Here is a 25,265-nt window from a genome sequence, read left to right on the forward strand (position 1 = left end):
CTGTCACATATATACTTTCGAATAATAATGACCTAGATGGTCAAATATTTCCAAAGCACATTCTTCATCAATTTTCAGCTTTCAATAATCCTTTCCACTTGTTCATAATCACATCCATATTTTTAAATATTTCAACTTGACAAGTACTAAATTACCATAGGCACATAAAGAACCAAACATATTCCTTATCACATATACGTAAGCTTACAAATCATAATCCTTACCTTGTACTGGCACATCTAGCTCAACCCAACCCATACTCAAATCATAAGGCTTTTGGGCAGAATATGCACTGATACATAAGAATATTTCATCACGTACTTTATTATACAAACATACCATTACCAATTAGATCATTCTCATATTTGGAGTTATAATATTAGTCACATTTACCTACCTCTTTGATACTGATAATTCACCTCGAAATCACTCCACCGATGAGTAAGTAATACGTACCTGAACATCTTAAATACATAATACTTATTTGATGGTAACTTAATGCAGATACTCAATATCAAAGTCTTACTTGAATCCTAGCATTTAGCCGTCGGGTCTTTAAAGCTCGGATATAGTACGAGCACGAAGCCTACGGACATTAATCAGGATAATATTCTCGCATAAAGCCTGCGGGGTTTTAACCCGGATATAGTACTGACACAAATGTCCTTCGGGACTTATCACATTTATACACTTTCACATCCATCACATTGGTCATTCGGCCTTATCACATATATACACTTTCACATTCATCACATTGGCCATTCGGCCTTATCACACATATATACACTTTCACATTCATCACATTGGCCACTCGGCCTTATCACATATATGTACTTTCACATTCATCACATTGGCCACTCGGCCTTATCACATATATACACTTTCACATTCATCACATTGGCCATTCGGTCTTATCTCATATATACACTTTCACATTCATCACATTGGCCATTCGGCCTTATCACATATACATATCTTGTACATCAATTTCATCATAACAAAATTGACTAGGTATACTAGTCATTTGTGGCTTATAGCTTCACTTTAATACGGATTTGGTACTTTGATTACTAATGTTTAATCGATAGCTTATAAGCAACTCAAATAGTTTTATTAAGGTTTACAACAAAATCCCAAATTCAGCACAAGCTATTTTTTCCTGAGCAACAGTCATTAAATTTTTCGTAAATGGAGCTACGAAACTCCAAATGAAGTGCCGTTAATTTTCCCTGAAAATAGACTCATACATATTTTATCCAAAAAAGTTTCAGAATTTTTGGTTTGGCCAATCACTACCAGATTTTTCTTAAAGTTTCCCCTGTTTCACTGTTTGACTAATCTAACCACTCTTCACTACGAATCAAATTTCTCATTGTACAGAATTCAAAATGTGTTCTATTTGATTTCATTTGAAACTAGACTCATTAAGGAGTCTAATCATATAAATTTTATCTTATAACCATTTTTTTACAAATTATAATGATTTTCTAAATACAGAACAGGGGATTTCGGAGTCATTCTGACACAGTCCCGCACAACTTTAAATATCTCTTTATAGGAAATTTCTTTGCTTACACGGTCTCTTTTATAAGAAACTAGACTAACTAAGCTTTGATTACATATTTTATTCAGCCTATAATTCCACACCAACAATTTATAGTGATTTTCTAAAATCACGTTACTGCTGCTGTCCAAAGCAAATTATTACAATTTGCTCTTAAATTTCCAAGTCCAAACACTTATAAACTTACCATTTGAGTTTAAGACATATCATGGCCACATCATATCTTATTAAATCAACTCATTATGTCCTATTATGATTGAATTTACTCAACGTTTAATCACTTAAAACTTACCTCGGAAGTGGTCGACGATTAGATATCCACGGCTATTCGTTTACTTTCTCTTTTCTCCTATCCGACTTTGATCCTCTAAGCTCTTGAGCTAAATCAAACAAATTTAGCTTATTAGAGTCTCATTATGCTAGCTTATGGCTGAATATGACAAGGAGTTTGATAGGTCATGTGGCCACCTTTAGCTCGAATACAAAATGGTCATACGCATTTTAATCACATTGAGCAATTTAATACACTTACTCTAACATTTCCATGTGCACTTTTATGACCGAATACACACATCACTGACTTAATATCAATTAACTAAGCACTTAACAAATTCTCCTTGAGCCGATTATCTAAGTCAAGATGAAAGCATCAATATGCTTGCCTCTAACCGATTACATGCAACACCAATCTATCTCATGTGGCCGAATATGCATGTCTATGTTGAGGCCAATATATGCTTAATACTTCCTACAAATATGGTTACTTGTATTGACTACATACCATTTCGTTTCAAATTCAAAATTTGGCTAAAACACATATATGCATTAGAAATCAAATACTAACATTTGCACTTCATCTTACTACCATTTCTCATCCAAATAACATGAGCAACAACCATTTTTCTCTTCTACTTCCTACCATGGCCGAATGCATCAAGACACCATACCATTTCAATTTTGGTCATGGTTCAAACAAAGAACTTAATGTCTCACTCAAAAAAATGCTAAAAGAATATCCAAGAGTCATCAATCCACCATCACATGTATCATTACAAAGCTTCACATTTAGCATGCAAATGACATCAACACAAATCCACCTTAGCCGAAACTTAGCTCGTCTTTATTACATAGCAAAGATTTAAACCATGGGCTAGGTAGAACTCAAGCCAACAACTAAAAACATGCATCAATCTCATGGAACAACATCAAACATACCTCCTCCTAAACACCAACCAACCGAACTTGAAGCATGAAAACTCCTTCCTTCCTCCTTTGATTTTTTTTCGGTTAAGAAGAACAAAGAGGATGAAGCCTTCTTCTTTTTTTCTTCTAGGTACGGTACAATGGGGGGGAACAACCACACACATTTTTTTTTCTCTTCCTACTAACACTAATACTTTATTGCCCATGTTCTTTATTTTATTATTCCTAGCATAAAGCATTAACCCAACATGTTTATGACATATTGTTTTAGCCATAACATTTTGTCCACTCTCATGCTCATGGCCGGCCACTACTAATTAGGGGGGGAAATTGACATGCAAGTCCACCCTTTTGATTACATGCACTAATAGATCCTTATAGATTAACCTATCACATTTCAAAAGTGTCATACATAAGTCCTATTAGCTGAATTCACATGCAATCGACTAAATCGAAGCTTAAAACTTTCACACATTCATATTCACATATTCTAGACAATAAATATCACATTCAAATACTTCGGTGACTCGGTTTAGCGGTCCCGAAACCACTCCCGACTAGGGTCAATTTAGGGCTGTCACATTGATGCTACTCTACAACAGATTTGTCAACACTTCCACATCTCATCGCCACCCCCACCTCGCGAGCCATCTGGCAATGAAGATGTTTAAAAACTTTTATTTATTAGTTTATATTGTTCCTTTTATTTTCATTTAAGACTACTTTTTATTTTTCTTTCACCTTGTTTTTATTAGGTTTTATAATTATTATTTTACAATTTTTAATTTCGGCTAATTCATTACGAGTACTTATTCGTCCTTATATATTTCCTAAAAGAGTTCCAGATTCTATCACAGTTATAAAGAGCTCCGGAGCTCACTATTACTCGGGAATTTGAAACTCCACTAAGAAAGGTTCTCCACGACTGCCATGCCTTGCTCGACCACGACCATAGCCAACTTGAGATATAATATTATTTTGGCATAGCATTTGTGGAACCCAACCTCTACCACCACTGGAGTATCCTCCTTCACCCTCATCATTGTTTTGACCGGTTATTCTCCATAACCCCAATTCAAGGAGTTCATTCATCATTCAGGAAGTTTCACTTCTCTCCCTATCTTATGATTATCAATCTATCTTTTTCAATATATCTATCTTTGTACATTGAGGGCAATGTACATCTTAAGTGTGGGGGGGTCTTTCATATCATCATTAGAAATCCTTGAATTGTGTCTTATTCTCATGTGATCTCCTCATGCCATGATTAGAATGAATTTTGATTAATTTATGATTTTTATTGATATGTCTTGAATTAAAACTTAGGCATTCATGCATTGATTGTTTAAACTTTAAGATATTAAAGAATCAAGCATGATAAGTTGACTTTTGAATTTAAAATTTTATAGGTTGTTTCTCCCAAGTTTAGGTATTATCTTGAGTTGAAATTCACAGGTTTAAACATCAAAAAGCCATAATTTTTGTGAGATTTTGAGCCTTTAGAGCACCTACTATTTCTTTCATGCTCACCTTTATTGTTACTTTGAGTGCGTCAGTATTGAATTGTTATTCTAGAACTTGCTTGACTATGCATGTCAAAACCACACCATTTGATTTGATATGTCAAAATGATAAAGGCACTTAGGTTTAACCCACTAACTCTACAAAAGCCTACCTTCATAATTAACCCTTAGTAAACCCCTTTGAGCCTAACAAGCCATTAATTGATTTACTCTCAATATTAACCCATAAACCATTATTGCTGAAATCCCCTAATTTGATCCCTATTTTTGTTGAGATTTGATTTGAACTAATTGCTTAGCTATGCTTTTCTCTTCTATGTATTTGACTTGCTCTTAAAAAAATTCATACTTACATATTAGTAGTAATTCGGTAGTGTTGAGCCGCAGTATCTAAATTCTATCTTCTGAGAAGAAGCTCACTTGTCCTCAATTGATGTTTAATTACTTTTTCTAGTTGGGAAATTTTTCAATTCAATCTTGATTCTAACCTTTTCTTTCAGCTTGTGACCACACCCCCTAACCAAAGCCACGTTACAACCCTTTAAAATCCTTTTGATTGATGTTCATTTCAATATATAGTGGTGGAGATTTGATTTTCATACAAGCCTATGGTAATGACTTTTCATTATTGACTATTGAATGCTTTATGTATTGTCCTTAAACACCTTGAGTGATTTGAGTGAATCTTTAGTGAGGATGTGAAACTCTGTGATATTTTGAGTTGAAGGTAATTACTTAGATGAGGGGAGACACCTATGCTTTCATGATAAAATACTCAACTTGGAATGTTTTGGAACTTTGATGTTCTTTCAGTCAAATTCTCAATGTATGATTACTTATGGATTATTTTGAGATATTATTAATAGAAATTATAAGTTAAGAAGAATTTATTTTGATTGTGAGTTGAGGGTTTTGCTTGAGGATAAGCAAATGCTTAAGTGTGGGGGTATTTGATAAACCGTAATTTTTACATATTTTTACCTCATGCCTAACGCATTTATGGATGGTTTCTCCTTGGATTTGGTGAATTTGATGCTCCTAATCCTTTAATTTCATGTTTTATACTTAAGAGAGCATAGGAGAGTAAAAAGAGCGAGAAACGGGCCAAAAACGGAGAAAATGAACCCACATCAAAAAACAACACGACCTAGACTTCCTCACACGGCCGTGTGACACGGCCGTGTCAATTTGGCAGGATCGAAGCATGACTTACAAGGGTATATCACACGCCCATGCCCATTTAACAGCCTTGACCACGGCCTTCAGTAATCGCACACGGGCGTGTCCCTGCCGAACCCAAGTTTAGTCCAATTCAAAAAAGGTCAATTTTGAGGGCTCTTAGGCATTCCAAGGCCTATTTAAACACTTGATGAGGCACTTAGGAAAAGGGATGCAGAGGAGGAAGCAAGGAATTACTCAAGAAAAGCCAATTGATCCATCTCAAGAGCCGGATTCATCATCAAGACTGGAGATCTCCCTTCAAGTTCCTTCAGGAGTTTTGGGTTTTCTTATGTTTTGTTATCTTTATGCTTTTGAGATGTTTCCTTTCATAAGTATGAACTAAACTCCTAAATACCTAAGGGGAATAAAACCTAAGACAGATCTTGTTATTATTATCTGAATTGTATGATAAATATTTGACTTGTTTTTAATTATGTGTTCTTAATTCTTGTTTTGATATTCCAGGATATTGATTCTAGTTAAGCTCTTATTCAGAGGAAGAATAGACTCTGTCTAAAAGTAAATTTGTCATAATTAAGTGGAGTTGATTGCGCGCCTAGAGGTAGGGTGACAAGATTTTGCCGGATTAGGGTGAAACCTAATAGGGGAATCCATAGATCGAGTTAATGCAATTCTAGGGTGTTAATTAGAAAGAGATTTCAATTATTCTGTAATGGCCTAAATTCAAGGTTATCGGAACAATGGTTTCGTAACCATAGATCCGATTTAAAGAGAAATTTATTTCAATATTTTTGCTTGAAAATTGATATCATAGGCAAATCGTATGAAAATATTGATAGAAAAATTTTACCAATTTAGTGATTAGATAGAAAAAGAAATTATTGAAGAAATTGGGTAAAAACAAGGTATCGAGTCCTCTATCTCGTAAAACCGAGTCAAAAATAATTTTATAAATATTTATGAAATGTTATTAATGTGGTATTAAAATTTCGTTAAGAAATTTTAATGTTTGGGTAGTCAATTAAATGAAAAGGACTAAATTGTAATAGGTGTAAAAGTTGCTAGAGTGATTAAATAGCTTAAGAGTCTAATGAGAAAGGATTTAAAAGGAAATTAGACCCAAAAGTTATTTGGGCTGGACGGCAAGGGTATGAAATCAGCAGAAAAATTGATAAATTAAGGGTAAAATTGGAATATTGCAAAATTAACTAAATAAAGCTAGGACTAAATAGGAAATATCTAGATTTCTCTTCATTTCTCTTCAATTCCAACAGCTAAAAATGCCATAGGAGGGTTCTCTAAGCTGGTATTTCATAATTTTTGCACCAAGTGAATTAATCCTTGCCTTTTTCTTGTAATTTTTGTGTTTCTAAGACTTTGACAACTAGGTCCTACTATTAAATTCATTAGTTTTTGATTTCATGGATGAAATTGAAAGTCACCATGGCTGAGTGCTGTAAGTTTATGATGAAATATAATGAAATTAAAGCTTTAATTTGTTTATGAGATGACTTTATTAGGTAATTTCAATAGAAATTGATTTTTAGGACCTAATTGTGAAAATGCTTGGAATTAAAGTCTATTGCTGAAATTTTGATCCCTAAAGGTTGTAAACTAGTTTAAGGTGATAGAATAAAATGTTAATTGAGAAAAATCAGCTCAATTGAGAGGCTAATTAAGTAGGGACGAAATTATCATTTATTAAAAGCTTAGGGGAAAAATGGTAATAAACAGCTTGCACAAAAACAGTTTGGACAGCAGCAGTAGATTAACTTTGAAAAATCACCATAAATTTTAGAAATATAATTAGAATATGAAAAAAATATGAAATTAAATCTTATTGAGTCTAGTTTCTCATAGAAGAAATAGTGTAAGAAATGGATTTGTAAATTTTGAGATATAATGAATTTTGTGAGACAATGTCAGAATGAATTCGGGTTCCCCTGTTATGACTTTGAAAAATCATAAAAAATTTAATAAAAACAATTATAGGCTTAAATTTATATTTCTAGAATACTTAATGAGTCTATTTTTAAGAGAAACAAACGAGAACATTATTTGAATTCTGTACGAAGAGATAATTAATTTTTAGTGAAGAAGGGTCAGAACTGTCGACAGCAGAACAGGGGTGACTTTAAAGAATAAACTGTACTTATTGGCTAAACCAAAAATTCTTAAAATTTTATGGTAAAAATATATATGAGTCTAGTTTCAGGGAAAATTAACGGATCTTAATTTGGAGTTCCTTAGATCAAGTTATAAATAATTTAGTGACTATGACTCAAGTAGATAGCTTTGAATGAACTATAAATAATAGTTGAATTATAGAGAATGTTGCATATGAACATGAAATGTATTAAATTGATAATTAAATTTATTTATTTAGATCCAGAAGATTCAAATACGAAGCTTGATCGAGGAAAGGAAAAAGTTCGGGATTAGTAGATTTTTATTGTTTACAAACAAGTATCAAGGTAAGTTCGTGTAACTTGAATTATATTCTTAAATGCTTGAAATGCATGTTTTTGATATGAATATGATTTGAATGTTCATTATATGGAAATTTATGAAACATTGATATATTTGATAAAATGGGAAGAAATCCCGTTTGAATGAAAGGAAAATTCGATGGATCTCTGAAAAGGAATTGACGGTAAAAAGGATCTAGCCCGGACGGGTGATCCTATCCTGATATAGCCCTCCCGAAGAATATGTGTAAAATGGATTTAGCCCGGACGGGTAATTCGAATTAGGGTCTGAATTTAGCTTGGACTGGTAATTCAGATCCAAGCTCATTAGAGTAATTGTCGTTGCAGGGGATTTAGCCTGGACTGGTAATCCTGACAATACTCTATGAGTTTATACTGCAGGGGATTTAGCCTGGACTGGTAATCCCGCTGCAAGGTTGAGGTTCGCGGGAGTGTGCTCTCTGAAATGGATATGTGCGCACATGAATATGAATTGACGGACCCGGAATTATACAATAAATGTGTACCTCTGAAAATCCATCGAAATTCCGATAAATTCAACGGGATAAATATGGAAAAATAACAAGGAAATGGAAATCATGGTATTAACGAGCTCATCAATCATGGTATATATATTATTGATACATGGAAATTATTGTACTAACTTGAATGTTGAGTTTGTGCAATAATGCATTGAATGGATATATGAATGTTTATTATATTGTATTGAAAATATTAGGTAAGTATAATTCTTGTTACATGAGCTTACTAAGCACAAAGTGCTTACCCCGTTTCCTTTTTCCCTGTTTTGTAGTGTTAAGAGCTCGGAGGTCGGATTTGGTCGGAGACACATCACACTGTCAACCTCAGGATTTCGGTATATAAAGAAACTTTATTTGGAAATCAATGGCATGTATAAGCTAACAAAGTAAATGTTAACGTGAAATGAATGTAAAGTTAGCCATTAGTATGGTTAACAAACCTGGTTTTAGATATGTGATGACGTTATCTTATAAATATGCATGAATTTATCTTGAAAATATGTTGAATTGATTTGGTTGATGTGGATTGGTCTCGATTTAATATTGTAGGGAAGGTTAGATATTTATAAAGGGGCTATATTGAATATAAAAAAAAATTAATTCGTAAACTCCGGTAATGCCTCGTACCCTATTCCGGCAATGAATACGGGTAGGGGTATTACATATTCAACCTAGGGTTAGATGTTATTAGTCTCGAGAGAGATAATAATATAACTTAGGGATTTCTACGGATCAAGTCAAATGAATAAATCGTCTGATTCAGAGTCAAATAACAAGTGAAGTTTAGGTGGATTTGTCCTTAGGTATTGTCTCAGTCCACCGAATTTTCCCAAAAATATTTTCCCAAGTTTTTCTTTCTGTGCATTCTTAGTTAGTAATTAGTTTAGACAACCAAACCTCTTAAATTTATGCTAGATAATAAAAAGGAAGTAAATTCTAGTACTCGTATTTCTTTTGGGTTCGACAATCCGGTCTTGCTAAACTATACTATTGTTCGATAGGTACACTTGCCTTAATCATGATAATAAGTTAGTCTCAAGAACATTTCATTTATAAATCTTTAAAACCTGTTACGAATATCATGCATCAAGGACACGACCCAGCACATGGGCATATGCCTTAGCGGTGTGACATTATGAGCATGCTGACGTCAGAAACAGAATGTCCATGTTTTTGTACACGGGCTAGAACACGAGCGTATCGTGGTCGTGTGAGGGACACGGGCCATTGACACGACATGTGTCCAGCCGTGTGAAAACCCCTGTAGCTGTGAATTAGAAATTAATTCCACACGGATAAGGGACACGGGTGTGTCCCTAAGTGCCTAGGCCATACGAGACACACGGGCCATCAGCATGACCATGTCGAAATGGTTACACAGGTGTGTTACTCTTCCACACGGGTGTATGCCTGTTTTAATGGGAAATTTCTTAAGGTTGATTAAGGATCCGGAATGGTTCCAAATAGTTACCAATGGTCGATTTGGGGCTCGTAGGCCCATAATAAGAAGTTTAAAGTAGATATTGAAAAAGTTTTAAGTTGGATCAAGTCTTAGTGACTTGAGATTGGTTGTATGCATGAGATCAAGTTAGGTAATGCCTTGTATTCCTCCCAGCGTGTGTTACGGGTATAGGGTGTTACAATATGTCCATCTTATGCTTTCGTCATTGATTCTAATATTTGATTTGTTCTCAGTGAAGAGCTTGGAACTGATGAAACATCGAGTCGCCAAGTATGTTACGGACCGATTTGTGTGATTGCTCTATTAGATCTATAATCACCTTCGTCTTATGGCATAAATCTGTAATCAAGTGAGGAAAATAGATCCCAACTTTACCTCCTGCCACCCACTTTTTCATTTCTCGATTAATCTAGTAGCCTAAGTAGATATGCTTACTCTGTAAAATGGAGAAAAGAAGCACAGCTCGAAAGACATTAACAATGTAAATGTTGAGTAAAGGGCTAACACGTGTGCAAATGAATTGCATCCACAACTTAGCTATGGGAACATAATTGCTTATTTAAAAGAAAGCGAAAATTCAGTGCCCCCATCATGTTTCCACACACCTAGGTCCCCTATTAAAAATTTTAAAATGATATCCATATTTATGTTTGTAAATTTATCGAGGTCTATGTTTGGAATATATTCGCTGTGATAAAAAGGGATGTTGTAATGTTCGTAAAAACGTTCAGGGGCAATGTCTATCCACTTACGCCTTATGTATACCCGATTATCTCTTGCAATTTCTAAATTAGCGTAAAACTCTAAACTACATGTATTACTACAAGTGTGGTCGGTAAAATCACGAATTGTTTCCACCGATGGTGGCGAACCAAGTTCCAAATTTCACGACAATCCGAGGTGGTCGCACGATTATTCCACCTATTCAAATAATGTGTTATTTCAAAATTACAATAATGAAATAAATATTAGGATAATGATATTATCAAATGAATTTTACCATATTACAAATGGGAATTCATAAGGGGGTCCGCTTGGGGCCATAAAAATGGTAGTCGGTACCATGCCCACGATTGAAGAATGAGCATGCAATCGCTGTAACTTTTTTCTCGTTTCATATCCTAACATATCTCTCAGTACAATGTCGCCAACACCGTTGATCCCCAATTGAGTCATCCTGCTTCTTTCAAGTTGACTACTAGTAGTAGCCACCTTAAATGTACCACATTTCGAGATTTATCTGGCATAAACAGACCTTCGATCAACCTCAAGATGAATGTGTGTGCGAAGTGTTCTTTGTCAACGTCACTCATGGAGACGTTGATACTTTTGAAGTTGTCTTCCAACCATCTCATCTCGATTCAACTACCCCCAAACTTGTTCAACACCTTCCCTAATAGTAGCTTGCATGTTGCACTTCAATCGGCACTTATTACTACCCCCGTAACGACTTCACCATCGACTGGTAGACCGAGTTGTAAACTAACATCCTCGAGTGTAATTATACACTCATCGTAGGGAAGATAGAATGTGTGTATCTTGGGTCTACATCTTTCTACCAAAGAAGCACTGATAAGTGAGGGACCCAATTTAGTCCCCTGAGAATACAAACCATGTACAAGAATCTCGCGTCTCGCAAATGTCCATGAATGGCAACCAGTGCACTCACACTTAAATTGTGTATGTATGTCTCCAAAATTTTATCTTTGGCTTGAATATATGAACAAAAAATTATAAATTTAATAATGTCAACAATATAATAATTAACTAATTATAATTTAATAATTTAATACTATTTTCTTATCTTTTGTAATTGGACACTAGAGAAGTGTTTGTCATCCAAATGAATAAGATGATTTGTCATTTTACAAATTATAAAGAATAAAATAAAACCAAAAAGAATAAACAAAATTATTGAGAGAATTAAGAATTGAATGAATAAGTTTGAATGAAAAAGAATGGAGTTTAGAATGGTTTATATAAGAAAAAATATGACTATTGGAGATGTAGCCGTTGGAATTATGATCATTGAGGTTGCCATTGCCTGAAAATACACCCTATAAAACATATTTATTTTCTCTCTAAAAATTATCTATTTTCATAAATATATAAAAAAAACCTAATTTCTTAAAGTTTATAAAAAAAAGCGCATATATGCATAATTTAATCAAGGGGTGTTGCACAGAACCGTTTAGAAAAAAAAAAGTTGAACCGTGAGGGTGTCAATGTCTTAGACACATGTTTTATAAAGTCATAGCAAGTCATAGTGTAATCAAAATTAATAATTAATATATATATTGTAGCTGTGCTGGCCATCCAGCCAAGTCCAACCATGTAAAAGGTTCTTTCTTTGTAGGAAAAACTGCAACCCCGAGTCCCATGAAAACAAAACAGTAGCCATTTATGTCCTGCCTTCCCATTATCCAAACATCCTTCCTTTCTCTGTCTAAAATGGTCCAGCCAGCTTTTACCATTGTACTAAACAAACCCCTAAATATTCAAAAAAAAAAAGAAATATGAAAAGCTAAGACAGATAAAGAAGGAGATATGTCTTCAATTGTCCTCCAACCACAGAGCTCTCTCTCTCTATTCCCCAAAAATTAAAAATATGAACTTTCTTAATTCCCGCATTTACCCTTCTCTGTACCGCTATCTTCCCATCACTCCTTCAACTCAAAGTCTTTCCATGTTCTTCTTCATGGGCTTTTTCGGGTTCTCACATTCTCCATCCAGTTTCAGAGAAAGTTGTCTTTTCTCTCCCCATCTTCCTTATTATTTCCTTTTTCTTTATCTTTCAATAAAAATTCCGCCTTGAACGGCGTCTTGCTTTTTCTTCAAGTTTTGATTTTTCAATTTGAACAAGTTAATAAAAACAAGTGCTTTTTTGGGTTCTTTGGATTTTCTTTTTTATTTCTCCTAATTGGAATGGGATACGGTTTTCTGGGCTATAAATTTTAGGGCAAAAGATCATCTCTTTTTGCCTATATATATTCTTGAGAAAGGTTTATTTAAAAAAAAGATAATTGGGTTTCAATTTTAATAATTAAAGATGAAAAGGGTTTCTGTGAACTCGGTTGATGAAGGAACTAGGGCTAGATTGAAGCATCAAACCCTACTACAGGAATTCTTGCAATTGCAAAAGGTTAGTCCTTTGCCTCAATTACTTATTTTGTAGTCCTTCTATATGACAAAAACTAGGCCGCATTCTTTTTTATCATCAAACAGTTCTTTTATTACATCAATTCATTAGTTTTAGATTCTTGTTTTGATTCTGCAGCATATAGGATGTTGATTTGAGTTTGTTTCTTCCTAAAATTTTAGTTTCTGCCTAAAATTTTAGTTTTTTCTTTGATTATTACACCTGTTTTATGCACTTTAGTTGGCATAGGTTAGGCGTTGTTGTTGATGGTATAGAATATAAGGATCTAAACTTTCATATGTTTATGTGTCCAGTTATAATCTACCTGTTTTATGTACTTGAGTTGGCATAGTTTAAGTGTTGTTGATGATATAGAATATAAAGATCCAATTTTTTTTATGTGTTTATATCTCCAGTCTTAATGAATCTACCTGTTTTTGTGCACTAGGAATTTGTTTCAAAGAAGAAAAAATTGCAGACAGTGAACCAGAGGCGAGAAACCCTTTTGGCCGAAGTTCGGTACTGTATCTATTTCACGAATTTGTATGGATTTTTGCATGATTTAGATAGTGATCAAGACGGATACTTGATAACCTATTAAGATTATGTTGTTTTTCGTCTCACTTCTAGATTCTTACGACAGAGGTACAGCTATTTATCAACGATCAAGTCTCGACAACCTGAACTAGAGCAAGATTCTGTTCAATCACAAAATCCCTACCTGCAAAGCAAAACGGTTAAGCCTAAGAATTTCAGTATCAATGAAGCCGGTGAAAGAAGACCATCTTCTCTTCCTGGTATCGATCCTTATGTGGTAATCAACTCGAAGCATTAAGCATTCGTTGTGCTATTATCTGATGTCATATTGGAATTCATTCAACTATCTTTCCAATTAGGCTCACGAGGAAAAGGGCGGGAGAAATCGAGTTGATGTTCAGGCCCTGTTGAGAAACGAGAAGTCGAAAAATTGCTCCATTAATGGCAAAAGAGTTGGGAAGAAAAAAATATCATGGCAAGATCCAGTGGCTTTGAAGGTCTGAAATCTAATTGATAATAATCTTTTCACACACAGTTTAGCAGTAAAAAAAAAAATTGATTGGCATTGCTACAGATTATTACCATCAACCGTCTTAATATTTCTTTTAGAATTAATTGTAAATCAGTGGAAATTTGCTCAGTTTATAGCATATATGAATATAGTGATTGTTTCTCATTTTGACAACCTTTCTATGTGGTCTGTTAACTGTCAAAACCTTGAATGTCACAGAATCTCATTGTCAAAACTCTAGTTTATGGTGAGGAATATGTTTTGTATTAAAACTCTGTATTCTACAATGTACATCAAAGGATTTTGAGATGCTCCAACTTCCTTGATTGCCTGTGTTGCTTTTGGCATGAATTTTATGACATTAATATAATTTGTAGTCTCTCTCAACTTGTACAATTCGGTGCACTTTAGTTTCCATTGTGGTTCCTGAACTTGATAATTTTTCATTTTGCCATTATCACATGAAATTTTTTAAAAAATATCATAATATCACATCATCAAATTTTTAATTGAATTCAAGTTTTAATTAAAATGGACCTATTTACTAAGTGTAAGTTTAAGTGCTAAAGTAGGGACAAAATTTCAGTGAACCTAAATGTTAGGGACCTAACATGAACTGGTAGTGGCACTAACTTTAAGATGGAACCAATAACCCAAAGCATTGGATAGTTACAAACTGTACATGTTATTACTGAAATTGTCATGTGTTATTTTCATAAAAAAAAACATCACAATTTAATGATTCAAATACAAGAAACAAAAAAGGACATATATTCTTTCTTAATGTGTCATCAATTGCATTCCTTCTAAAAGCCATCTACATATGCATATCGGAATATTCAAGGAAAACAAGCAGGTCATCTGATCCTTCCGACAACGGTTGCAGCTACTAGTCTTGAGTTCCCTCTATCTCCAATTCATTGTCGGCTGATTTGGATTGGGAGGATTGCTCCTCCGAAGATGAGGCACACTTGATTGGTTTCTTGAACTGTACCAGGACCATGGTCATATTGTCGCAACCCTCACCGGTGGCTGTCGATGGTGCTAAGCACCTGTCGAGTACTCTCTCACAGACAACAGAAAGCTTGCTTTCCTGCATTTCGTTTGATAGTTCATACAAGCGTATGATAATTAGGAAAAAAAGGGTTAGAATGACCTTTTTACTCAAATTGACCTATCAAATTTGCATAAACAAGTAAGGGCTTATGTACATATTGTAGTTGTTCATGGATGAAATCTACTAGCGTCTGACTTGACATGCAATCCCTGAAATATAAAATCAAAATCGAGATGGGATTAAAGGCTAAATTCAATATCAATATCGAGTCTGAGTGAACCAATAAGGCATTGGAAACATATACCAGATTCCATCACATGCCAGCACAAGGAAGTCATCATCATCACAGAGCTCAATCTAATTGAAAATTTTAAGATTTTTAAGTTAGATGCCACAAGCTCCAAAGGTTTTTAGGATCGATAGTCACATATCAAAGCCAAGATGGTATAGTTAATAGTATAGCAATTCAGCGACCTTGCTGACACAACTTACGGTGTTTATATCAGGATTAGCGGTTACAATTTGCTTTTCAGCGGGTAAAAACTTGTTCTGCTTGAATTCAACATCACCTGTGGGAAAAAAGGAATCAATAATAGATGTGCATGGATACATACACTTGATTGGAGATTATGGATGTATAAAAATGTTATTCGATTTAGGCAAAGCGATAGCACTTTGTGCCAAGTGGCATACTGCATATGTCTCTATCTTTAGAAAATTGCAATGACTGAAATGGTGAGTTCAATTAGTACCCTTTTTGTTTTTGGATATCAAAGAGGGAGGTAAATTACCTATAGCTCTTGCAAGATTCAAACAGCCATTGACACGTCCTGCATGTATAAAACCACCGGCTTTTAAAATCCTTTCTTTCTCCACCTCAAGATCTGGTTTGTGATCTCTAGAGAGATTGTATGCCTACAAAAGAAACAAGCCACATAATAAGAAAAAAAAAATAAAGATAATTTATTCAGAAAGAGAGAAAATTCCCCGTGGCTCAAAGTACAATAGCCCGTCCATCCACATATATATTGAAATTGATTAACACAAATAATCTCCATTTTAGTACCATTCAGAAGAAACTAGCTAACGACATCTGATTAATAGAACATTACCTGACCCTTTCTAGATATTACGCAACGAGAATCACCGGCATTTGCAACAAAAAGTTGATTGTTTCTTAGAACTGCAACACAGGCTGTGCTCCCAGATGTTGGTCCAGAAAAGTCAGAGTGAGGGCCCTGTTTACAATTTTAAGGAACACTTGCAAATTATACATACAAATTGTTGCAAAATAAAATTGTCTTAAGTTGCTCATTTAAATCACTGCCCCGACCAAAAAGTAAGTGAAGAGTACAACGTTAAATTTCAAGACAGAAGTATACTGTCCACCATCTGGGCTTGCATAGACACATTACACAAGCTAAGAGTCAGCATACGTTAATGCAAGTTCTATTCTTCTTCCTCGATCTTGGTTTCCATCATAGCTTCCGGCTAACACCAAATTTCTGTTAGTTAGGGACAATAACATGGGTATATTTTCGTAAGTACCTCCTCGAAGGCCCAGTTATCAACTTGGTCATTACTGTTACCACTCCTAGGAGACCATATCAAACCTTCTATCATGCCAGAAAACTTGTTGAATTTATCACCCAAAATGGCTAATTCTCTCCATCCTCTTTGTCCACGCATCATCTCATCCATTCTGCAGTAAAACGTAATTCAAGTTGGAAACACACAAAATAAACAATGGGAGGAGTCATTTGAACTACAAAAAGGAAAGGGGGGCAAGATGGGAATAGATGCCCCATCGTATCTATTAAGTTTCCCCTTTCAAAATTTTCTGAAAGATTGAAAAAAGCATTTCGACTGCGCTGGAACAGTACGAGATCTATAATCTAGATGAGATATAAATTTTGAAATAAAAAGTTTTAAAAAACATATTAAGATTATATAAGAAAAGAAAAGCACACTTAAATCACTGACACCATTTGTGTCAATTTACTTTTCAAGTTACTAAAACTGTAATAACAGCATAGAGATAGCATTTCGACATGTATGGAGAACATGTGAATACAATGTTTCTAGGAGAATTGAACATTGTGAAATTCATGGCAAATATTAGCAGACCTAAACAAATGGAAGGAAAAAGAAAAGTTACTCTCGCACTTCAAGTATCAAAAAATTAATAAAGATACAATATCACAAGCAGGAACTGAACACCAACTCTCCAAGTCATTCATGCATCAGATTGTTGATTCCTATAATAAGGCAAATATGGTGAACAACAATGATAAACTCAAGTTATCAACCTGAAAAATGCTCTCTGAACTGATGTTCCTATGTCCCCAGCAGCATATGCTTCATTCTTGAGAACCTGCTGGTGAAGGTATTTGGCACAGAACTTGGCAACCACCTTACCTACAAGTTATGAACTTGGATAAGTTGAAGAAAAATGAACAGAAGCCATCAGTAAGACACTTAATTCATATTATGATCAAAATTGAGCAAACTAGGAGGAGCAATTATGAGGACCTTTAAAGAGAAAAAGTTATGCATTCACTGACACCAAATCTAAACATGATTCAGAATCATTTCAGAAGGTAAAAGATTTCAACATCCTTCAGTCAGTTCAAGTTCTAAAAGGGAAAATAGACAAAGTACACGAATGAGAAGCAACAAAAACCTCAAGTTCAGATGGTGTACAACAAATGAAACCTATAAATGGAACTGAAATAATCATATGAAGTACCCGAACCATCAAATTCTTACCTCCATGACCGTCATAGACACCAAAGAATGAAGTAGATGCATCGAGATCAGGATATGCAGCGTGCTAACAAAAAAAAATATAAGACATGAAATGGGAATTTGCAAGAGATAAAAAGATGATATAAGCTACAATTATAACATAAGGAAGAGACAAGACAGACAATAGAATGACCCACATTATAGATCAACAAGAACGTAAACTTTAAACTCTCTTAAAAACTCATTGATAGAAACTTAAAATACCACCCCACATCACCCCAATCTAGTTTCAATTTAGCAGGGTCCAAATGCTTAGGAAATTTGAAAATTAAAGGTGTCATTTGTACTTACAGCATCTTCCATAGTTGAACGCCATCCTTGCATTGATGCTAGACCATATCTAACTCTATCATTCTCACCATCTTCTGAGAATTTTTCAGTTTTGGGAGTGCTGAGATATACACCCATCTATCTCTGCAATTGCATGAATAATGTTAACTCAGCTTCTAAAACTCAAATGGCACTCAAAACAAAGCATGATTTATTTGACCTCCCCAAGTTTTGCAGCTAAAAATTTTTAGAATCAACAGTTTTATTGCTGAAATATACGTGGAAAATTGATCTATTAATCCAGACATTGTCAAACCAAGAAACAGCAATCAGATAAGATAGTCTCTAATCACAGAAATACAGAACCTCCCATGCTAATTCAAAATTGAATCTTGAAAGCAATAAAAAAGTAGGTTGAAAGAAGACAAATAAGTTAAAATAAATAAATCCCAGGCCAAGATCCTAGATTGAATGCTAAAATTTAAAATATATATATAAATATATAACTCGCAAGTAAAATCCCAGCAACAAACAAAAATATCACTGCTTGCAAAGATCCAATTAAGGTAAAGCAACTAAAATACTCTTAAGATGTGTTTGGTTGGGTGGAAAAGTGGAGGGAGGGGAGGAAGGAAAGGAAAAGTGTAAAGAAAATAAATTTTGTGTGTGCTTGGTTGGGAAGAAAAGTGAGAGGAAAGAAAATAGGAGGGGAGATCATTTTGCATCCTAAGGCATAAAAAGCAATCCTTCCAAATTGGAATGATTGAAGGAGAGAAAATGAGAGAGATATGCATGTTACTTCAAAATTATGCACTTTTTTTTCAAATGTTTTATTTTCTTTCCTTCCATTTTTCACCTCTACCAAGCAATGGATGAAAATAAAATGCAATTTTCTTTCCAATTTTCCATCTCTTACCAAGCACAATTATGGAAAGAAAAATTATGTTTTCCATCTTCTAGTTTTCTATTCCTTCAATTTTCCATCCTTCCAATTTTCTTTTCACTCTACCAAGTAAAGCCTATGCTAATTCAAAAGTGAATCTTGAACAGCTAGAAAAAGAAAAGTAGGTTGGAAGAAGACAAATAAGTAGAAAAAACTCAAAGCCCAGATCCTAGATTGAATGCTAGTATTTAAAGAACATAAGCATAATTCACAACTAACAAGATCCTAAACTAAATTTTGGTGCATGCAAAGATCAAATTAAGGTAAAGCAACTAAAATACTCTTAAACAACAACTAAAATATTCTTAATATAGTCTTTAATCAAAGTCACACAGAAACTCCTATGCTAATTCAAAAGTGAATCTTAAACAGCTAGAAAAAAATAGGTTGAAAGAAGACAAATAAGTAGAGAAAACCCCAGACCCAGATCCTAGATTGAATGCTAGGATTTAAAAAAACACACATGTATATAACTCACAAGTAAGATCCTAAACTAAATATCAGTGCTTAAAAAGATCAAATTGAGGTAAAGCAACTAAAATACTCTAAAAACTACTGAAAAGGATGCTAATTTGATACATCAAGATTAAAGAACACAAGTTCCAAAAACAAAAGGGGACTGATGGTGTTATTGTAGAGTTGTAAGTGAGTCTCCTTACATGTCCAGCTAAGAAATCAATTTAGGAAGAAAAGGGAGGAAAACTAACAGAAACCCAAGCGAATATCTTGGGAAGTCAAGCAGGAAAACAAGGAATTATTGGGTGATAGAAGCGGAAACATTCAAAGATAAAAAGGATAGGCACATAGAAAGAAAGAGAGAGACTTTTTTGAATAAAGTTAAATCTTTTGAATAAAAAGGGCGTTTGCTGTGACTAACAGTGGACTTTGGTGGGCAGTTTCAAGTTTTCCACCATTTCTTTCTCTCTATCTATCTATCTGCTAGATTTATTTCAAGGTAGTTTGAGACGGTCATCTAAGTTCAAAGCATTAGCAACAACGTCAGTTGCTTAAAAAATAAAGGTAGAAATATCATTTTATTTATATATATATATGTTTAATTTTGTTTTCAGCTCTTGTACTTTTTTGAAATTTAAAATTAGTGTCTTTACTTTTAATTTCGAAAATTTAGTCCTGTTTGTTTTCAACAAAAATTAAATAACAATGTATCAAGCAAGTAAAGATATAATTTTTTTGAAATCAAAAGGATTTGATATGAGAAAAATACTCACTTTTCTCCATTTTTGAAAATTGAAATGTGATTTCAACATTCCTCTTCTTTTATTCGCGGTCTAAGGTATTCATTTGTTCGTGGTATTTAAGGAATATTTCTTCTCTCACGTTTATTACTGTTTAAAAATAATAAAAGTATGATAAAAAATTTATTAATGTGTTTATAATTAATTTTAAATAAAATACTTTTTTATTCTGGAAAAACAAACATAGTTTCTATGCTATTAATATCAATTTTTTTATAGGTGAAATGGAAAAGTCCTAAGATGATATAAAATTGATTTATCCATTTAAAAATTAAAAAATAGTAAATTATTAAAATGATGAAATTGTACTTTTATTATTATACAAATATATAATTTAATTTCGATTTTTTAAAAAAATTTCTAATTTCACCTCTGCCATAATTTTAATTCTGTCACTATTAATAATAATATCTATATCAATTTAATTAAAACTCAATTCACTAATTGTTATATTTTTCTTCAAACATGTTCTGCACTTATCTGAGGGGGATATCATTAAAATATTTTTTATGTTCTGATAATTCTTCAAAATATTTATTTTAATTTTGTATTGTATGTAGATCATGGAGAGACATAACTCCGAGGTTCTATTGTGCCATTGGTCCAAACAAATGCAACTACTAAACCCACGATTAGAGAAAATTAATATTAATATCGAGATTTTAGTTTAAAAGTAAAGTACACATATGGAAAATTAAAAGATGTATGGTTTCAGTTTTATGTATGTTTAGTTTTTTTTATATATATAAAAGATATAAAATGATAAAAATATTTTTTAAATAATATAATTTATTTTACAAAATAAGGGTAGTTTATTTTTTTTAAATTGAATTGGTACTTGATTAACTTGTAATACCAATTTAGCCATGAGTTTTATAATAAGTATAGATTACAGATATGAAGTTGACAGTTTTTTTTTATTTTGACCCCTGAATTTTTTATCCATATTAGTTAAAGAATTTTGTAGTTTTTTATTTTAATTTGGTCTTTATACTTGAATACTATCAAATACAATGATGTGGCATTTTAAGATTGTATCATGTTATCAGTTATAGATTTTAATTCTTTAAATAATTTATTTATTTTTTATTTTTTAAAATTTTATATAATATTTTTTAAAAATTTTAAGTGATGACACCATCCCACCTTAAGGAGTCAAAGTTTAAATATCAAATAACAATAAATTGCCAACCTTAAAAACTGAAGTGGAAAAAAAACTTAACAACTAAATTTAAAAAAATTATCCAATTCAAGTAGTTAACGATGTTTTCATCCTTATCTATTATTATTCATCATTTGTAGCTGCTAAAGATTCCCCAAAGTTGTACAGGCTCTGGGAAACCTTAGAGTTGACAAACAAAATTTTTGTCCAAATATGACAAAACACATAGTGGAATTAATTAGCATAAATACCACAAATATTCAAAGAAAATCAATAATGCTTTATAATCAAGGACTAAATTGCCATAAAAAACCATTTTTTTCAAAAATACAAGAATATGCCACTTTTTTTAACATTGATGTAAATGGGCTGTTTTTACTATAATACGCTTAGTTGGTGTTGTTTTTAGGAGAAACTCAAAAAAGTACATCTAGGTCAATGCGTTTTCTCCTGTATTTTTTAGGATTTTTATGACTTTTAGGGTTTTGAGTGTTTAATTAAGATTTAAGGTTTATTAAATTAGGGTTTTAAATATTATTATTTTCAAGTATTTATTAATTAGGGTTTTAGGATTTGTTAAATTAGGGTTAAGGAACTTATTATTATGGCCATTAGTGTTTGTTAATTAGGGTTTATGGGTTGTTAAATTAGGGTTAAAGATTTTATTATTAGGGTTTTAAGGGTTATTAATTTAAGACTATGGATTTTTATTATTAGGGTTTTAATTGATTAAAATTTTAACGTAATAATTGTAATAATAGAATTTGATATTTAAAACATTTGTATTTATACTAATCAAATATTATTTTTGATTAAAAATCGAAACTCAGATAATTGAAAAAATAATTTTAACGAGATGGGTTCTAAAAAAATATCTTGGAATTCCCAGGATATCTAAAACGTTTCTGAAAAATGCCCCGAATAATGGGGGTTGAAATTTGTAGAGGAAAAAAATGCTCTAAGCAAGATGTACTGTAAGCAAAAGTATTGAAAACACTTCTAGTTGGACGCCCTTTCTGGTACTGCTGCTGATAGTAAGTCCCGCCTGGAACGTTTTTTCTCTACAAAGTTCAACCCCCACTATCTAGGACATTTTTTTAGAAACAAGTAGGATGTTATCCATTGGGTTATAAATTACTCATATTTCAACCTCTGGTGGCATAAACCATGGAAATAAAATTTGAAGAAGTTAAGAAGAATAGAAGTTCATAGACAAGGCATAACTTGGAGCAACGATACTATTTCTATAAAAAGTAAGCATAAACATTGATTTTTCGTGTTAATATTTTTTTGAAGCATTATATTTTTTGCATAATGTTTTTGTTTCGAACTTTTCTTGACAAATAATTTGGCTAAAAATGAGTGGACGGATTACTGTTATTATTTATTACGATGGTGAGGTCCGTGACACCCAGAACAGGATGGTTTTTTTATTGGAGAACATAATGCAACTGGCTTTTAACCAGAACATAGAGTTGTCAGAACTTTGAAAAAAAATTCGGCAAAAAATAGATGGATCTACAACAATGAGAGTATCGTCTATTAAGTTGTGCTTCGATTAATCCCGTGAGATATGATGCATTCGATATTAAAAGTGCTTGAGGCTTGGAGGCGATGGTGCAGATGCACATCGACAGTAGATCACCATTTCTTGAGTTATATGTGGAATTTTCAATGCCATATGAAGGCATTCGGTTGTCAATATCTCTTCCTATTTGAGAGGCGAGAATGGTTGAAAATGTCGATAGTCCAACCATTTTGTTAGAAAGTTCCCATTATGATATCCTGGAATCATCAATAAAAAGACACTCATCTGTCTCGGCCTTAGATTTCAATCATGGGAGGAAAAACACCGAACTATCGGGTTTTGGTGGTAGAACAAAATACACGACCCTTGCACGACACTTAGTTAGTGGATGGGCCATGAACCTCAGTGGGTCGATGTTCAGTGTTGGGAATACTTACTTGGGAATGGCAAAAACTTCTATCAGTTGGCAATTGACATGTGATTTTGGACATTCCAACACATATACAAGAAGGGATGATGTACTCCTTACAACGTCCTCCGATGAGGGACCTCCAACAGGCAGATGTTGATAGGTCTGAAAATGAAGATGGCAATGAGTCCGATGTTGATCCAATCCAGGAGCTCGGTGCCGATGGTCCAGAAGTTGCATTATTTTTTGAACCATAACCTGTTTCAACTGGACCGAAAGATAGTGAATGGGGTGAAGATGAAGAAGAAGAAGATCCACAATTCAAGGTGTACTCGCCTCCAACCGACATGCATAATGTTGATCTATCGATAGAAAATGCGTTGGAGTTTGCAGAACTACCACACAAGAGGCTTGGTCACTCAAGTTCTTCGTTGAATTCAAGTAAATTAGAAGTGGGCAGGGATTTTTCTAATAAAGATGGTTTTCTCACTATAGTGAAGTGATATAGCATCAAGAACGGGGTTAATTTCCACGTGGTTAAATCCAAATTTGAGAAGTTCGAGGCTAAGTGTGCAATGCGAGACAGTAGATTCGTATAGAAAATCATGGCTTCTATTGAAAAGAAGATAGGGTTTTGAGCGATAAAAAAGTTCACTCGTGTAACACCCCTTACTCGTATTCCGAGCCTAGAATAGGGTACGAGGAATTACCGAACTTAATATGATCAATTATGTAAAAATCAGCCATAAAACTTCTTCTAAATTAAAAACTTTCATACATATGTTTAACGTCCCTTATATGGGTCTACGGGGCCCAAAACATACATTCAGGGTGGTTCGGGACCAAACCGTAAACATATGAAACTTTTGCAACACTTAGAAAATTTTCACACTTTGGAGAGTCACACGCTCGTGTTTTCAATCCGTGTAACTCTCTGTTTATAACTTCATCATCCTTGTCAGTCGTATACCTCATATAAATAACAAGAAACGTGTATGGGCTCAATTCTCATTAAATTTCTCATATATATACACAATTTCACGTTATGTAATCATACAACATATATCAGCCATATCTCCGTAATCTAAATATATTTTCATAACAACTTATCTTGACTTCATACTATTTCATATTTAAGCTTAAATAACCAAAGTATTTGAAATATCATCTTTATGCAAATAGTACACATGAGGTATATAATTCCATAATTATGAATTAACACATTTATCAAACATTTTCCATATTCATATATCAATGTCTCATGTCTCCATATATCAATAACCATCATTTTCATGAATTCCGAATTCAATTTCATAATTATTTTCCTCGTGTTCAATTTATTCCATGTCGGAACTTTATTCATTAAAACATTTGACTTATCAATACATATGGACATTACATTCAATATGAACAATTATATAATCACAAATGAATTCATTTATCAACCAAGTTCTATGCCCATATCTTATCAACTCGTACTTCATTGTATCATATAATTCCATGTAACACTTACCAAACTTTGTCAAATTAGTGAACGTCTTACGGAATCGAGCACTTCGTTTTCTCGATGCCATAGTTCAATAGTCTTATACATCTTCACATAATGATGCCATAGCCCAGCTATGGTCTTACACATATTCATATATCGATGCCATAGCCCAACTATGGTCTTACACGTAATCACATATCACATATCGATGC

General features: G+C 33.3%; 2 protein-coding genes across 7 annotated transcripts; one reads left to right on the forward strand and one right to left on the reverse strand.

Moving 5' to 3' along the window:
* The first annotated feature begins 12,109 nt into the window (after positions 1–12,109).
* Positions 12,110–14,448, forward strand: LOC107961744 (uncharacterized). Of its 2 annotated transcripts, none has more exons than XM_016897843.2 (4): positions 12,110–13,086; positions 13,532–13,602; positions 13,714–13,897; positions 13,980–14,448. In XM_016897843.2, the coding sequence occupies exons 1-4, from the start codon at positions 12,994–12,996 to the stop codon at positions 14,121–14,123; spliced, it is 492 nt and encodes a 163-aa protein (XP_016753332.1). In that variant the 5' UTR covers positions 12,110–12,993; the 3' UTR covers positions 14,124–14,448. The 2 variants fall into 2 exon arrangements, with proteins under 2 accessions (XP_016753332.1, XP_016753333.1); XM_016897844.2 differs by having other exon boundaries at positions 12,268–13,086; positions 13,714–13,880.
* Positions 14,449–14,797: 349 nt separating this feature from the next.
* LOC107961743 (probable protein phosphatase 2C 60) lies at positions 14,798–20,222 on the reverse strand. 5 transcript variants are annotated; one of them, XM_016897840.2, is made up of 11 exons: positions 20,087–20,222; positions 18,288–18,410; positions 17,958–18,021; positions 17,498–17,606; positions 16,737–16,890; positions 16,301–16,426; positions 15,980–16,103; positions 15,681–15,757; positions 15,493–15,545; positions 15,343–15,397; positions 14,798–15,224 (listed from the first exon to the last, which is right to left on the reverse strand). In XM_016897840.2, the coding sequence occupies exons 2-11, from the start codon at positions 18,402–18,404 to the stop codon at positions 15,021–15,023; spliced, it is 1,083 nt and encodes a 360-aa protein (XP_016753329.1). In that variant the 5' UTR covers positions 18,405–18,410; positions 20,087–20,222; the 3' UTR covers positions 14,798–15,020. The 5 variants fall into 5 exon arrangements, with proteins under 5 accessions (XP_016753329.1, XP_016753328.1, XP_040971826.1 ...); XM_016897839.2 differs by having other exon boundaries at positions 19,869–20,220; XM_041115892.1 differs by lacking the exon at positions 20,087–20,222 and adding an exon at positions 19,183–19,783.
* Positions 20,223–25,265: the final 5,043 nt, after the last annotated feature.

This window comes from Gossypium hirsutum, chromosome A06, assembly GCF_007990345.1.
Source record: "Gossypium hirsutum isolate 1008001.06 chromosome A06, Gossypium_hirsutum_v2.1, whole genome shotgun sequence".
NCBI lineage: Eukaryota > Viridiplantae > Streptophyta > Magnoliopsida > Malvales > Malvaceae > Gossypium > Gossypium hirsutum.